The sequence below is a fragment of the Monodelphis domestica genome, chromosome 1, assembly GCF_027887165.1.
Source record: "Monodelphis domestica isolate mMonDom1 chromosome 1, mMonDom1.pri, whole genome shotgun sequence".
Lineage (NCBI taxonomy): Eukaryota > Metazoa > Chordata > Mammalia > Didelphimorphia > Didelphidae > Monodelphis > Monodelphis domestica.
Genome location: NC_077227.1, coordinates 261418071 through 261433353, shown reverse-complemented (window position 1 = coordinate 261433353; position 15283 = coordinate 261418071). Strand labels below are relative to the sequence as shown.

At 33.2% G+C, this 15283-nt stretch overlaps 1 protein-coding gene across 6 annotated transcripts in view; it reads left to right on the top strand.

Annotated features, from left to right (window-relative positions):
* The window catches only part of PCNX1 (pecanex 1), a 216125-nt gene that overhangs the window by 33409 nt on the left and 167433 nt on the right, over positions 1–15283 (top strand). For 5 of the 6 annotated variants that reach the window (XM_007472896.3, XM_016424178.2, XM_001368479.4 and 2 more), the window contains exon 2: positions 6198–6406. In XM_007472896.3, the coding sequence (XP_007472958.1) occupies positions 6198–6406 (209 nt within the window). Of the gene's footprint in view, positions 1–6197; positions 6407–8973; positions 9134–15283 lie in introns of those variants that run through there. The other variant, XM_016424190.2, reaches the window with a different exon arrangement.

The following is a 15283-nucleotide window of genomic DNA, read 5'->3' as shown; positions in this document are numbered from 1 at the left end:
TTTTCTACCTATAAGGTGGTAGCATAGAGTAAACCCTGGAAGAGATTATACATTGAAATATTAAGTAACAAAGGGCTGCTTGTTTGACAAAATCAAGTTCACTCTGTTCATTGGAGTCATGACATGAAGGTTTTTCTTATTCATTCATTCAAAAGTATCCAAGTAGATATTTTCAGAATGAACTTCACAGGGTTATTATAATCTGGTTTGGGGAATTACCATGATCGAAGATCAAGTATTGCTATTTCACTAATTTCTTTATCAGTCTGTCATACTAATTGATTCTAATCAAATTTATAGGAGACTGACATGAGTTAGAATGTTATTTTAAAATTTTACTATGGATGAACTACCTCTGGGTATAAGAGAATTTTATTATCTTCCCGGGATTTCTTCTTCTTCATGGGTAGGCCCATTTAGGACATCAAATGTAAATCAAAAGATTTCTTGGTGAGCTTGAATTAAGGCAAAGAGATATTTCTAGAAACTCAGCAGCCATAAAAATATAGAAACACTAAGGCCCTATTTATTGTATTGAGAGCTGACTTCATTATCAGTACAAGTTGAGTTCCAAGTCCCTGCTCTTTCTCATTAATATCATTTGTATAGCACTTTACAGTTTGCAAAAACTTTACAAATATTATGTCATTTAATCTTCCCAACATGACCCTTCATACCTCATATAGCTTCTCAGTATCCCAGAAACTCTAAACTCTTTAAGTTGGTAAGAGTTTCCTCACCATGAGTTTCCTTCACACACACATTCTCAGATGGAGTAAAACAAAACAAAACATTATAAATTATGCTTCTTTACACTAAAGATATCTCCTTTTTTAAGAACCGAGGACATGTGTCTATTCTCCCTGCATTCTTTTAAAGAAATACTGCCATTTAAAAACTTTTATTGCGTCTGCCTTGTTTCTTTTTGTATCTGTCAATGTCACTGTCTTTTGATATGCATATATTCATGTTTCAGTCTCTAAATTTGTTGGTTATTTTTCATTGATTACATTTTAAAGGGTTACTATTGCTTTGTGATATGGGGCAGGAAAATGAGAGAGTACAGAAAGGCAGAGAGAGAGTGGCTTAATTTACTGTTTAGATCCTCTCCAAGTCAGAGCATAAGATGTCTTTCTTCCAAATTTAAGATTCCTGAAGAAAGATACCCACATCTTGGTGCCTTTACTTATATAAATTCTTGACTTTTTTTTTTTTGGTGGAACTTAGATTTTTGAATATATCTTTGTTAGCCTTGAATTCTCCTGGTTCATACTACTTTTCCTTTACAACTTGAACACTGAAAACACCTTTGAATGAATTTCCACCTTTCAGGGCCACATTCTTTTAGAGTTCTTCGAAACTTATAATTAATATTTTAAAAAATATCCTTTTTAGGGGGAAGTGAAGTTTTTCTTGCAAGCTAGAAGATGGCTCCTATCATTGTTCTGGTGCCTATTTTTAGTATTTGTTCTTTGGTTCCTAAATATCATAAAGATTAAGCATATTATACAAACTAATAACTACTAAATGGTCCTTTTCACAACAAAGAGGTAAAAAGTATTAATCCCTCTAGTTGTTTCAGGAGCACAGCGAAAAACAGAACAAAAAAAGAAACAATTTGAGATGCTTAGGTATTTTTGTTTTTAAATTTATTGCTTGGTCTCACTATTTTGTCAAGTTTACAACCATCTAATGAAATCCTGTTCTCTTTGGGTAACCTATTCACCCAGATCAAGACTTTGAACTATCAGTTTTCTATCATTTCCATTGGTTAATCATATTTAAGTAGTCATACCTAGAGTATTACAAGATAATAAGCTTTTATTGTCTGAATTTTGACTCCCCAGAAATATATATTTCATTCATTAGATTGTTAGTATGAAATTATTTTTCCTCCACACTAGTTGTTTCACCTGAGTTAATGCTTTCATTGAATCATTTTAAAAGTGTTAAGTGGGACTTTCCTATACTTGATATAATTTTCTTGTGATCATGCCCATCTACTTTTTTTTTCAAGGTGTTTTGTCTTTGAAAATATATGGGGGAGGAGGGCAGCTCTGTAGATTGAGACCCAGGCCTGGAGGCAGGAGGTCCTGGGTTCAAATATGACCTCAAATACTGCCCAGCTGTGTGATCCTGGGCAAGTCACTTAACCCCCATCGCTTAGCCCTTACCACTCTTCTGCCTTGAAAACAGTTCACAGTATTGATTTTAAGACGGAGGGCAAAGGCTTAAGAATAAAGAAAATGTATGTAAATAAAACTATTAATATGGCCACAACTAAAACAGAATTTGTTATAAATTATATATGGTACATATGATTATGATATAATAACATTTTTGAAATTAACTTATTCCTCTGTAAATCTTCTGGGACATATTTATAATATTTAACACAGTTGAACCTCTAACATGTATGCTTAAGACATTCACTAAACATTTGTTGAATATATTAGCTTCTTTATATATAAAATGACATTAGACTCACTAGATGGTTTCTAATGTCTCTACCAATTCTAAAATTCTATTTTTCTGTGTTTCTACAAGAATGCACTAATTGAAATTATGCACCATTTGAATGAATGCATTATTTGAACAAATCCCAGTTTCTCATAGAAATTTATTAAGTAAATGCATTTGTTTCAGGGTAAGGATTTTTGAGAGTAAATTCTGTTTAAGAAAATAAAGTAAATATGATTGAATAGTATTAGTATCATGACATTATTTTTAAAATAATTACCTGAACAAAATTTACATAATAACTTATTTTTATTCATCCTAATGCATGGATTTGTATGTATTATTCTAATAATACTGTAAAATAGGTAGTCTGGACATTATTATCCACATTTTAGTCAATTCTTTCCTTCCATTGCTTGATATACCTTATACACAGATCAATTTACATCTTAGCATAAAAAATGTAATGTTTGAAAAAATTAAATTACATTTTGTTAACTGTTTTAATTTGGATTTCACTTAATTTGGAAAAGAGCTTTTTCTATCTCTCAGTGCACCTTTATTTCTTCTTGGCAAAATTTTATTACTTTGGATGCATATAAAGGGGAAACCATAAAACAATACAGGTGACTTTAGATTGTTTTGAGTATTCTTGGAAAAAATAAAGAATTTTACAGTGATGAGTTAGTTACCTAGCCTCCTTTTAAGTGCTATATATCTACTTTTGCATCATTATTTTTTAATATAATTATGCTTGGAATTTTTTAAAGTTTTTAAATTTTTGTCAAGTTTAGTTTAGATGAGTTATTGGTTTAAAATATGTATAGCCTCTGTGATTTTTCCATTATGTTACCTAGTACATTGCCTGGAATGTAGTAGATTACAAAATATAGAAAGAGTGAAGTAAGAAAAGCAGAGAGAGGATAGGGTAAGATATCTAGCCTAAGCACTAAGTAATTTACTCCCAGCCCCTGGCTCAACCTAGGCAGGGAGAGTTAATCCTTAGGCCTCAGCAAAGCTGAGGACCTGGGGAAGTCTCTCTTGAGGCTAGTCTCTTCAGAAAATCCAATATGAAAGGAGTCAGCCTTTCACTCACCACGTCTTGGGTCCAGTCAGCAGATTCTCCACCAGTCTCCACTCCAAAGAAAGAAAGAACTGCCAGTAGAACTCCACTCAGGAAGTTGTCACTCCCTTTTAAGGACACTTTCTCTTGTGTCACTTCCTGTGCCTTTCCCTAATTCTACATCTACCAATCACAGTTGAAGTCTTGCTTTAGGACTGCCCAGGAGGCAGTCAGTCAATTCTGATTTGTCACCCACTATCACACATGTGGGTCATGGACCTCCCCCACTCAAGTGTGAATGGGGTGTTTACACTTTGGGTGATTAAATCTAAAAATAGAAAAGGGTTACAATTTAATCTTCACACACTGCTTATTCATCCATTCTCCAAGGCTTACCCACTTTCTAGAAACAGCTGAAAAGACCTGACCAAGTTAAAATGTCAAAGAAAAACAACAAATTTCTAGGCAATTGGGATTAAGTGAGTTGCCCAGAGTCACATAGCTAGGAAGTGTGTATGAGTTCAGATTTGAATCCAGGCGCTCCTGACTCCAAGCCTGGCTATGTATTGAAGGGTGTACCTACTTACCTCCTTATACTCCCTTAGTATCCATTCTAAGACAGAAAGGGTTTAATATTAAAAAAATAATCCTACTTTTTTCCAATCCCAATCTCCAGGTCTTTCCTTTTTATAATTCAAGTATGTAGAGTATTACAAAGCATGCCTGTCACTGAATTTTCACTCATTACTTAGAAAAATTGGGACAGTTCTCTTCCCTCCAATCCACCAAATTATACCAAATTAAAAACCAAAAGAGATTCATTAAAAGAGTATAAGCATAATGAAAGATTATGTTATTTCCACTTGTTATGTGACAAAATCAGTAATGTGCCTTCATGCTTTTTTGTTTTTTTTTTCTAAACTCTTAACCCTCCATGGTAGAATCAAAACTAAGGATTGGTTTCAAGGCAGAAGAGTGGTGAGGGCTAGGCAGTTGGGGTTACCAACTTGGAAGTATCTGATCAGATATGAATCCAGGACCTTTTAGCCATGTAGAGCCTTTATTCTTCAGGCAAATACTGTGGTTTTTCCCCCCTGCTATTCTGTGGTCTTTTGCTAGAAAGTCCCCAAAATTCTTTTATGATGCTTTTGTCCTGATGGTAAGAACCTAGAATAATCTTCTCCTGTTCTAGCCACTTGATATAACTCATTTTCTTCTGTCTTAAAATCTGCTATGGTAGATTATAATGATGACTCCCTTTGTATGGTGCTTCATAGTTTTCAAGGGACTTTCCTCATAAGAAACTTTTGAGGTAGGTAGTACAAGAGTTACCCCTATTTGACATAAACTGAAAATGCATAAAAGATGCACAAATTGAAGATTTCAGAGGTTGTGACTTGCCTGTGGTGACACAGCTTGTTAATTGTCTGAAAGGGGAATTCTAATCCATGTTTCCAGATTCTGAGTCATGGACTATTATTATTTTCTCCTTTGAATTCCTACCATAACTATATATTTAATTATGAAAAAACAACTACTGTTATTTTTATTTCTTTTTTTGAGATTTTTAACCTGATTTTTCTGAATTATGAAGAATACATAAATTGCCATTCAGATCGCATAAGTGTAAATAATTGCATTTGGATTATATTTCCCTTCAACTTGGCTGCTTTATTAAATAATTTGTCTTAATAGAGAGCTGTCACAAGTTTCCAATATAGAAACTGCTGAATGCTTTCATATTAACATTAGATCTCTTCTACCGCTAAATTAAATTGTTATGCAAAACAGTTAAGTGCTAAAAATACATAGGTGACTTCTTTAACTATCTTTTGTAGTAAGTCTTCAAAACATAACTTCTTTGTTATTTTCTCTGCTGTCAGTCAAGAATTTCATGAATTTTCCCATTCATATGATCAGTATTATCACTATATCTCATCTTCTGTTTTTATTGTGTAGCATGACATTTTAAGTATATATGAGAAAGCCTGATATACAGAATGGAGCACTGGCTCCATTAGGAATGTCTGAGTTTAAGTTCCATTATTGACTCATAGCAGGTGACCACAAAAAAGATAATCTCTCAGTGCCCCCAGTCAACTCTTCAAGACTATTGCTCTGCATTGAAAAAGGAAGCTTTTTACTGCTTCATACTCTATACTCTATATACTAATGTAGTCATAGGTCTGGTAATTTGTTTACATGGGTATATGTATATGCATGTATATATATTTAGTACATAATTCTTTTTCATATGCTATATGCAAAAATACATATGCTATACTGTCATTCTATAATTGTTTAATGCAGTTAATGATCCTCCATGGTGAAGCCTATAGACCCCTTCTTAGAATGTTGTTAAACATAAAATAAAAAATAGATAAGATTAAAAAAGAAATACATTTTATTGAAATAATTGTAAAAAAGCTTTTTTCTAAGTTCAGGGATCTCAGGTTAAGAATCCCTAGTTTAATATATGGTTTTCTTTTCTCTCCAACTGGATGGTAATCTCTTCCTGATAGAAACCATCTTGTATTCCTTTAACCAATAGCATCTAAAGTATAATGCTAAATAAATAGTAGGTGCTTGATAAATTCTTGTAGATTGATATTTTGATTTGTTTCTTTTTCATAGGTAAAATTTATTTCTATTTTGTCTTCCATTTCTCTTGAAGGCCCTTCCTTCTTCCATGATTATAGTAGCAGTTTACTGTCCAATGATAGCTGCTATCTTCATTGTTCTGAAGATGGTCAATTACCGCCTGCACAGAGCACTTGATGAAGGAGAAGTTATAGAGAAGAGTGCTAATGAACTCACTGATCGGGGAACCAAACCTGAAAAAGACAGCTGTTCAACCAGAAGAAAAGATAGCAATGGACCTAGGTAAGGAAATCTGCTTTTCCATTATATATAGCTGAGTCTTCTACACCCAGTATGCTTACATAGTTTTAGTTGTCAGTATGGTTGAAGAGGATTAATCTTTATAGACTGTGGCTAGGAATAGACTAAAGCTAACTTGTCCACATGGGGATTAGCCTTTAACTGAGGTTTTCCTCTGATGCATGTTAGAACAACTTTATGAATACCCACTTTTGATGTCATTGATCTTTTAATATTCTGGAATTTACTTGAGCCAAAAAAACCAACAACCCACCTCTTTCTGAACATATGTAGGGATTATACAGCATGATCTATGAATATTAAGTAAACTTCAGTAATAAAAATGGCAATATCTGGCATTTTATTATTCCACATAAAATTTTCTGTCATCTCCTGTGGAATTGGCTGTGAAGAGGAAGAATGTAGCTATTCCTGATTATGAATTCTAATGTAAAAGCAAAGGTAGGAAAGAACTTATGATCCACTGCACCTTACTGGACATTTGAAACCTTCTTTCTAAAAACTGAGTTTTAGTAGCAAAGTTATGATTGAATTATGTAGTTGGAAATCGTGTCCTTCAATAGCCCCTTTGCTTATTAGTCCTTAATTTTTTGTGTGGGGAAGATGCCATACCTATATTTGGCCGTACATTTTTTTAAATCCTTACCTTCCGTCTTGGTATTGACTCCAAGGCAGAAGAGTGGTAAGGGCTAGGCAATGGGGGTCAAGTGACTTGCCCAAGGTCACACAGCTGGGAAGTGTCTGAGGCCATATTTGAACCTAGAACCTCCCATCTCTAGGTCTGACTCTCAATCCACTGAGCTACCCAGCTGCCTCCCTTCCTTTTGCTTAGTAGTAAAGTGCTCATAAAGGTGGTCAGTCAGGTTCCTGGTTGCCTAGTAGCTCTACTATTTAGACTCAGATATGGTCCCATAGTGGTAGGACTCTGAATTACTACTTATGCTACTGGTATTGGGAAAAAAACTTCTGCATTATGAGCAGATAATTTGTGAGGCAAATAAGAAGTTGATTATATTTGAATTAGTCATTTATCAAAAAAGAAAAACAATTCATATCATTATAAACTTCTAGCATTATTCTTCTAGAGACTTAAGAATATTTTTAGAACTGAGTACTACTAATGGGACTATGTATGTAATACTATTGGTACCAGTGGCATCTAGGTATAAGCAGGAGAGGTGAAAAGGGATGAATAAAAAAGGAAGGAGAAAATAAACAGCAAGAGAAAAGGAAGAAGAAAGAGGAAACAAAAGTGGTGTATATGGTGGCAAAATGGTAATGAGAATCTTGAACATGAATGGAAAGTAATCAGAAATTACATCATTCTAATATGTGAAATGAGGTAGCACACACATACACGTGTATGTGCCATCAGTGTCTGAAAAAATGTAATCATAATCTACTTATTTTGCATAATATGTATATTCACAGGTAGTTTTCAAGTTAAATCTTATTTCCCCTAAAGCTATCATCATTGATGTGTTTTCTCCTATTCTTTTTTACTTAATCAATGTATCTATTATGATTAGTCTGTTCCCTTAGCTCCAGAACTAAATATCAAAGGGAGGACCAGAAAAGAGGTAATTGTAAAGAGGAACACAAGTGACTTTGAACCAGCTTAGAAAATGCTGATTTATAATATTTGATTAATTCAAGATTATAAAACTATTTCAGATGCTAGTGTTTTAGAAATTAATTTAATAATCCTTTCAAAAGAACTTTTGAGGGTACAAATGATTTAATTATTTGATCAGCTTCTTTAGCTATATAGCAAAATTCCTAGTGACTTGAGGGTAGAGGGGTTTGTTTTCATTTAAGAAAATAGTGAAGATGACAGCTAATTATAAAGTGGTCCAGATCTATGAACTTTTCTAATCAATAGCTGGTTTCTATAAACTAATATTTCCTAGGACTAGATGCTTGCTAAGCATTGAATGTGATAAGTGAAAAGCTTTATGCTGATTTTTTTTTTGTCTTTCTTACACATTAGTGGATTTTCCAGCTTGTTTTATTAGTTTCAGAAGCCAGAGAAGTTTCAAACAAATAAAACAAAAAAACCCCAAACCCCTCACCTTGCCTATGCTTTTTAGTAAATTTCTGACAAAACTCTTATGTTACATTATAGTATCCTAAATCCTACTCTCATTCAGTTAGAGATGATATTGGGCCTATCAAGTTTAAATCTCCTCATTCTCTAGGGAAGGAAATGGTGACTCATAGAAGCCTATGGTTACATTACCAGGAGATGTTAGAGGAAGAATTTGAACTCAAATCCTCCAAGTCTAGCACTCTATTTATTTTTAAAATAATTTAGTTTATTTGTTTTATAACTGATGTTTTTAAGCTTAAAACTAAAATAGTAATTGAATTTTTCTTTTAATGATCATATTTCTTAGGAGAAAGATTGAAGCTTTGACAAAGTTATAGATACTCTAAAATAAGAATAGAAATAGGTTGCAAGGATATGGGGAAATAGATTGAACTTGGGTTCTAGATAAAATTGATTTATTTGTCCTTGAAAAATTCAATGAATTTTTAAATTGTTTCAGAATTGGACTCGTTACATATTCAACAATTTTTGGAACTTGGAAAATGCATGGAACATGAGCAGATTTGCAGATTCTTCAGTCAGAATAATGTTAACTAATATTTTGGATATTGGTTAATCAATTAAAAATCATGAATTAACCAAGAGTACGGATACACATTGTAAGTTGGCTAGTATTTTGAGAACCTTAACTTTGGTGTTTTCTAGATTTAAGAATGAGACCCTGTGGCCTTCATAAAATTTAGTTGAATTTTCTAAAGAAAGCATTACAATCATAACTTGATAAGGTGCCTACTTTGGAAATGTATGAGAATTAATATTGTTCCTTTCCCTTTTTCAAATAGTTAATACTTTTATATTCACGAATAAGTAATCTAATCATTTATACTCAACATATTTATTATACCTTAAAATTTTTAAAGTACTTTTTCTTCCAGATTTTCTTGAGTTTTGAAACTATTAATTTGAGAATTATTTTCATTATTTCAATATTTCATTATTTCCAAAAGATTTGAAAATATACAAACATTTTCTAGGAGTGAAATGTGTTGGAGGATAGTTTTGAGGATTTTAATCTAATAATTCACTTTACAAAGAGACAGGATTTAGATGTACCAAGTAAATATGAGCACTAAGGCTGACCCAGTCATAAAGGATTATAACTGAAGAGCTGTATTATTGCCTACAGAAAAAGCTTATGTACAATTCTCTGGAAAACGTTAGTGTTTTTGTTTTTGTTTTTGTTTTTTGGGAAAGTTCAAAGGTAAAATAAGTTTTAGAAATTATCTGTTGATTTCCTGTTACAATCCTTGCTGGTTTACAAATAGACAATCTATGTTGTGTGATGGCATGTGCTACATCTTTTTGAAAGAACAAGAGTAAAAAGCATTCTTCAAACTTCTATTTCTTGCCACAGATCAAGATGGATTTATTAGGGAGATAATTGGCCAGGAACCAATATTACCAATGCCATCACATTCCTTTCCAATAGTAGTGCATTTTCTGAATGCATTTTCCTTTGGAAATAGAATAGTAATTAGGTTTCTAGAAAAACCTCTTGACCCCACAGGACAGTTCAGTGTCTTTATTGATTAAATAGATCCTTATAGGCTATACTGGGAACCTGACCACTGTTTATAGCATTTTTTAAAAAATTGGAAAATGTGGGTTAAATTCCATACATCAACATTATAAAATCAGCTTTTATAGAACAACCTGTTTAAAGTGAGATTGCCTATACTCATGTTTATCTTTTTTGCTTTGCCACAAATAAATTATGTTATTAAACATACCCTTTTTAAGCATCATCCAAAGTCCATTGACTCAAAGATTAATTCATATGATTTTCTCTTTTAGAATGCTGTTATGAGAAAACTTAAGTATTAAAAAAGTAAAGTATCATTACTTTATCTGAGAATCATCTTCTATAGATATTTATTACATTTGGGGAGGATATTAAACCACAATTTGCACTGTGAATTTAGTGTATATGGAACAATATCTAATGGATTCTAAGAAAGCAATCATGGTTTTGTAAGTTATGTTTAAGACTGTGTTCTAATGATTCATATTGTCTAGGGTTTTTTTAAAGCCTCATTTAATTTTAGGATACTTTAGTATACTACTTATATAACTACTTAGTGACATAAATTGTAAAAAAGGCTAGAAATTCTTCACACACACACACACACACACACACACACACACACTTTAAGGAATTGCCTATTTTCAACCAAGAAAAAATCTTAGGTGCCTTTTGTGCCCCAGGCATTATGCTGGGTACAAAGACCAAAAAAAGGGGCGGAGATGCATATCCTTATTCTTGGAGAGTATTTATTGGGGAAGATAACATGTTTCACACACACACAATGGATCAAATAATTACAAAATAATTTCAAAGGAGTTAAATATATGGTAAGGAGGGTACTAACACTTGGAAAAATCAGGGGCTTCATGTAGAACTTGGTTCTTCAACTGCATCTTGAAGGAATAGAAGAATTCTGTGAGGTAGATATGAGGAAGGAATGTTTATCAGGCAAGGGATATGACCAGTACAAGGGTTTAGAATAGTATATAAAATGCTGTATATGATGAACACAGTGAAGGGCTATAGTTTACTTAGACTAGAATGTAAGCAGAGAATGCATGATGAATCTAGTGAAGCTGGGAAGTATAATGAAGCTAGGACTTTAAAGAGCTTTAAAAATTAAATGTGGAGGAGTTTATATTTTATACTAGAAATAATAGGGAGCTATTGGAGTTTGAGAAGGATCTATTCATATCTGTATTTAAAGAAAGTCACTTTATTAGCTTAATGAAGGATAAATTAGAGTGGAGAGAGAAATAACCTAAGAAGAGTAATTAGTAAGCCATTACAGTAATCAAGGCTTAGGCATGTATAAGACCTGCACCTTAATGATGATTGTGTAAGTTGAGAGAAGATATTAGATTTAAGGAATGTTGTAGAGATAGAAATAATAAGATTTGACAAATGATTGGGTACATAGTATAAGAGAGTATATCCCTGAGTTTACAAGCTGATGAAACTGAAGGAATGGTGGTTACTTGAAGATAGTTTGGAAGAAGGGTAGATTTTAGGGAAAACAGAATGAGTTCTATTTTGGACATGAGGAGTTTGAGATGCCTCTGAGATATTACTTTGACATTCCAAATAGGCAGGTATTGATGAGGGACTGAAACTCAGGGAAGAGAGTAGAACTAAATAATTCAGTTTGGTTGACTCCTATGTAGACTATTGGACCCATGAGACTCATGAGATGTGTCATTAAAAGACAGTAGAAAGAGAAAAGAATCCAGGATAGTCTTGGGGAGTTCCTGCAGTTTGAACACATGATATGGATAATGAGCTGTGGAAGGAGCCTGGGAAGATAAGAGCAGAACCAATAGTTAGTGTCATGAAAACCTAGAGAGCACTGAGTATCCAGGAGGAGAGTGGTAATCAACAATGTCTAATGCAGCAGAGACAAAGAAGTATGAGGACTGTGATCCTCAGATTTGGCAATTAAGAAATTATTGGAAATCAAAGAGAAAATAGTTTGTTAGTTCATGAAGTAAAAGCAGGGTAAGGAGTGAGTGAAAGAACAGGAAACACAGGCATTGAATCTAGTATTCTTGGAGTAGAGCTGGGAAAAGGAAGAAAGCTTTAGGATAAAATTTTAAAGGCATGATAGGAAGAGTTCAGTGAAAGGTCCCCCCCACCTTTTTTTTAAAGGTTGAAGGAGATAGGCATGTTTGAAGGCAGTAGGGTAGGGACTAGTATATTAGAAAGAGAGAAAGTAGGTAAGGGTGGGAAATGATTGAGGGAGCAGGCCATTTGATAATATGAGAGGAGAATAGATTAGGGCACCTGTAGATGGGTCAGCCTTGTCCAGGAGAAGGGTTACCTTATTATTAGAGGCTGGAGGAAAGGAGAAGAGAATGCAGGATGATTCCTAGGGATTTTTAGATGATGAAAAAGGGAAGAAGAGGGAGCTCACAGGGAAAAGTTTTCTCAATGAAGAAATAATGTCCTTATCTGTGAAAGGTAGTATGGAGAAGCTTGAGGAGAGAAGAGGTTTGGAATAGCTTCTATGGGAAATGAAAGAAGATCTCAGGGAAGAATGAAAGATATCCTTGTTACAGTGAGGACACTGTTGAATTTAATGAACTAAATGAACTAAATTTGTAATGTATCTTTTCAGGATGGTTGAATTTCCTTTAACAGCATGCTAGATAAACAGGCAGATGATGAGTGAGCCAAAGCTGGGATTTCAAAAAGGAATGATCTTCAGACAGTTAGATAAGGTAGCAGAGGATTGAAGAGTAATTGGCATTGAACTAGTTAAATGTAGGACTGAGGTTTCAAAGGGAGGTAAGTGAAGCTGTTGCCAGGCTAATGACCTGGGAGAGAGTACTGAGGGTTGGAGGGATTAGAGATTGTTAGGAGAACAAAGAGTATTCAGTAGGGAGTGAGGCATAGGGAAAGATAAAATTCTTTCCTTGGTTGTGAAAGAAATTATATGCTTGTAATACTTATGTGTATTCCTATTGAATTTTTATTTTAGCTTACAAATTTTATCCATTCTTCTGCCCTGAATTTCTAAGAATTGTAGCACTGAGTCACATTTTAGGAGTCCACTTAAAGAAGCAGGTAGATTGAGTAAATTCTTTTTTACTCTGATAAATGAAATTAGAACTTCTAAATGACTCACAGAATTTATGTATTCCATTATTATATATGAATTTTTATGAATTTTTGTAAAAAGTTCTTGTATTTTTTTGGGGACTGCACATAGATCCCTTCATGTTTACCAAACAGATTTTGAGAACATGAATCACAGTATCAGAAAATGATTAATGAAAATTATATCCACATGTAATATGGAAGAGAAAAATGTAATAAAATATTTTAAAGAAAAAAATTAAATAGAATTTAATTTTTCAAAAGCTAAATACTTTTTAGCATATTTGCTACAATGTTGCATTCTTTGTTCTTTTAGTGATAGAAATTATGTGCTTTGTGGTATTTTATTAAACTTGAGCATCATTCTTGTTATCTTGCTATCTAGTTATCTAGTTATCTAGAGTATCATATCTTGCTATCTAGTTAATTGTTTTGAAATTTATATATTGATATGTTTCAAAACTCACTGAATGAAATGTGTTTTTCACCTTAGTTTTAAGTTTTAAAAAATTAATAGAGGCATATTTTCAGTAATTTCATTGGAAACAAACCATGTTTAGGTAATAAACAGAGCTTACCATAAAGTTGCATGTAAGTTCCTAGGATGACCTGTAGTGTCTTAATTAAGAATTGAAAATATGCCTGTAGTCTTAGAAGCAAAAATATAATCTGATATTTTTCTATGTTTTTTTGCATAATTTACAAATTACTTTCCCAACAGAATGAAGTCGAAATTATATTCCTTGATCAAAAAAGTTATTTTTACATAATTTAAACATGATATTTCAGGTTTAGTAGTAGAAATAGTAAATAATGAAAAGAGAATTTTTCTAAAACAAAATTTGTCAGGTTCACTGATTAGCCTAAGTTTTCTACCACTAAGTATTTGAAGTTCACTCAAATTAGGCCTTGTTAAAGAATATGCCATTTTGGGCATTTATTAGTTTAACAATTTAATATCTTAGTTACAGTCAGCAAATAAGCTTTTATTAAGAATCTTAAGGTACTGTAGTAGGTGCTGGAGATAGAAAGGCAAAACAGAATAGGACCTGCCCCTAGAGAGTTTATATACTTTTATCAAGGAAGATAAAATGCATGCAAGTATAAACAGTAAATACAAGATGATTTTAGAAGGGAAGAAACTAGCAACTGATGAAAATCAGAAAAAGTCTTATATGGGAATTGACTCAAATTGAGCTTTGAAGGAAACTAGAGATTTTACATGGAGGTGAGAAGAGAGGACATTTCATTTAGAGATGAGAAATGTACTGCCAGGTTATGAGGAATAAGAAGTCCACTTTTGCTTTATCATACAGAATCTAAAAAAAAGTAATGAAGGAGCCATTCCCCAATTGACAAATGGTCAAATGATATCAACAGGCAGTTTTCAGATAAAGAAATAGCTATTAATAAGTATAGGAAAAATGTTCTAAATCTCTTATAATTAGAGAAATGCAGATCAAAATAACTCTTGAGGTACTACCTCATACCTAGAAGATTGGCCAATATTACAGTAAAGGAAAATAACAAATGTTGGAAGGTTTTGTTGTGGCAAAATTGGGACCCTAATGCACTGCTGGTGTAGTTGTGAACTAATCCAACCATTCTGGAAGGCAGTTTGGGACTATGCCCAGAGGGCTTTAAAAGACTGCCTGCCCTTTGATCCAGCAATACCACTGCTGGGTTTGTACCCCAAAGAGATCATAAGGAAAAGACTTGTACAAAAAATATTTATAGCTGTATTTTTATAATGGCAGAAAATTGGAAAATGAGGGGGTATCCCTTGATTGGGAAGTGGCTGAACAAATTGTTGTATATGATGGTGATGGAATATTATTGTGCTGAAAGCAATGATGAATTAGAGGAATTCCATGTGAACTGGAAAGACCTCCAGGAATTGATGCAGAGTGAAATGAACAAAACCAGAAGAACATAGTGCACAGAAAGTGAAACATTGTGGCACAATCAAATGTAATGGACTTCTTTACTAGCAGCAATGCAATGATCCAGGACAGTTGCGAGGGACCTAGGAGAAAGAATGCTATCCACATATAGAGAAAGAACTGTGGGAGTAGAAACAAAGAAGAAAAAACATAATTGATCACATGGTTCGATGGGTACATGATTG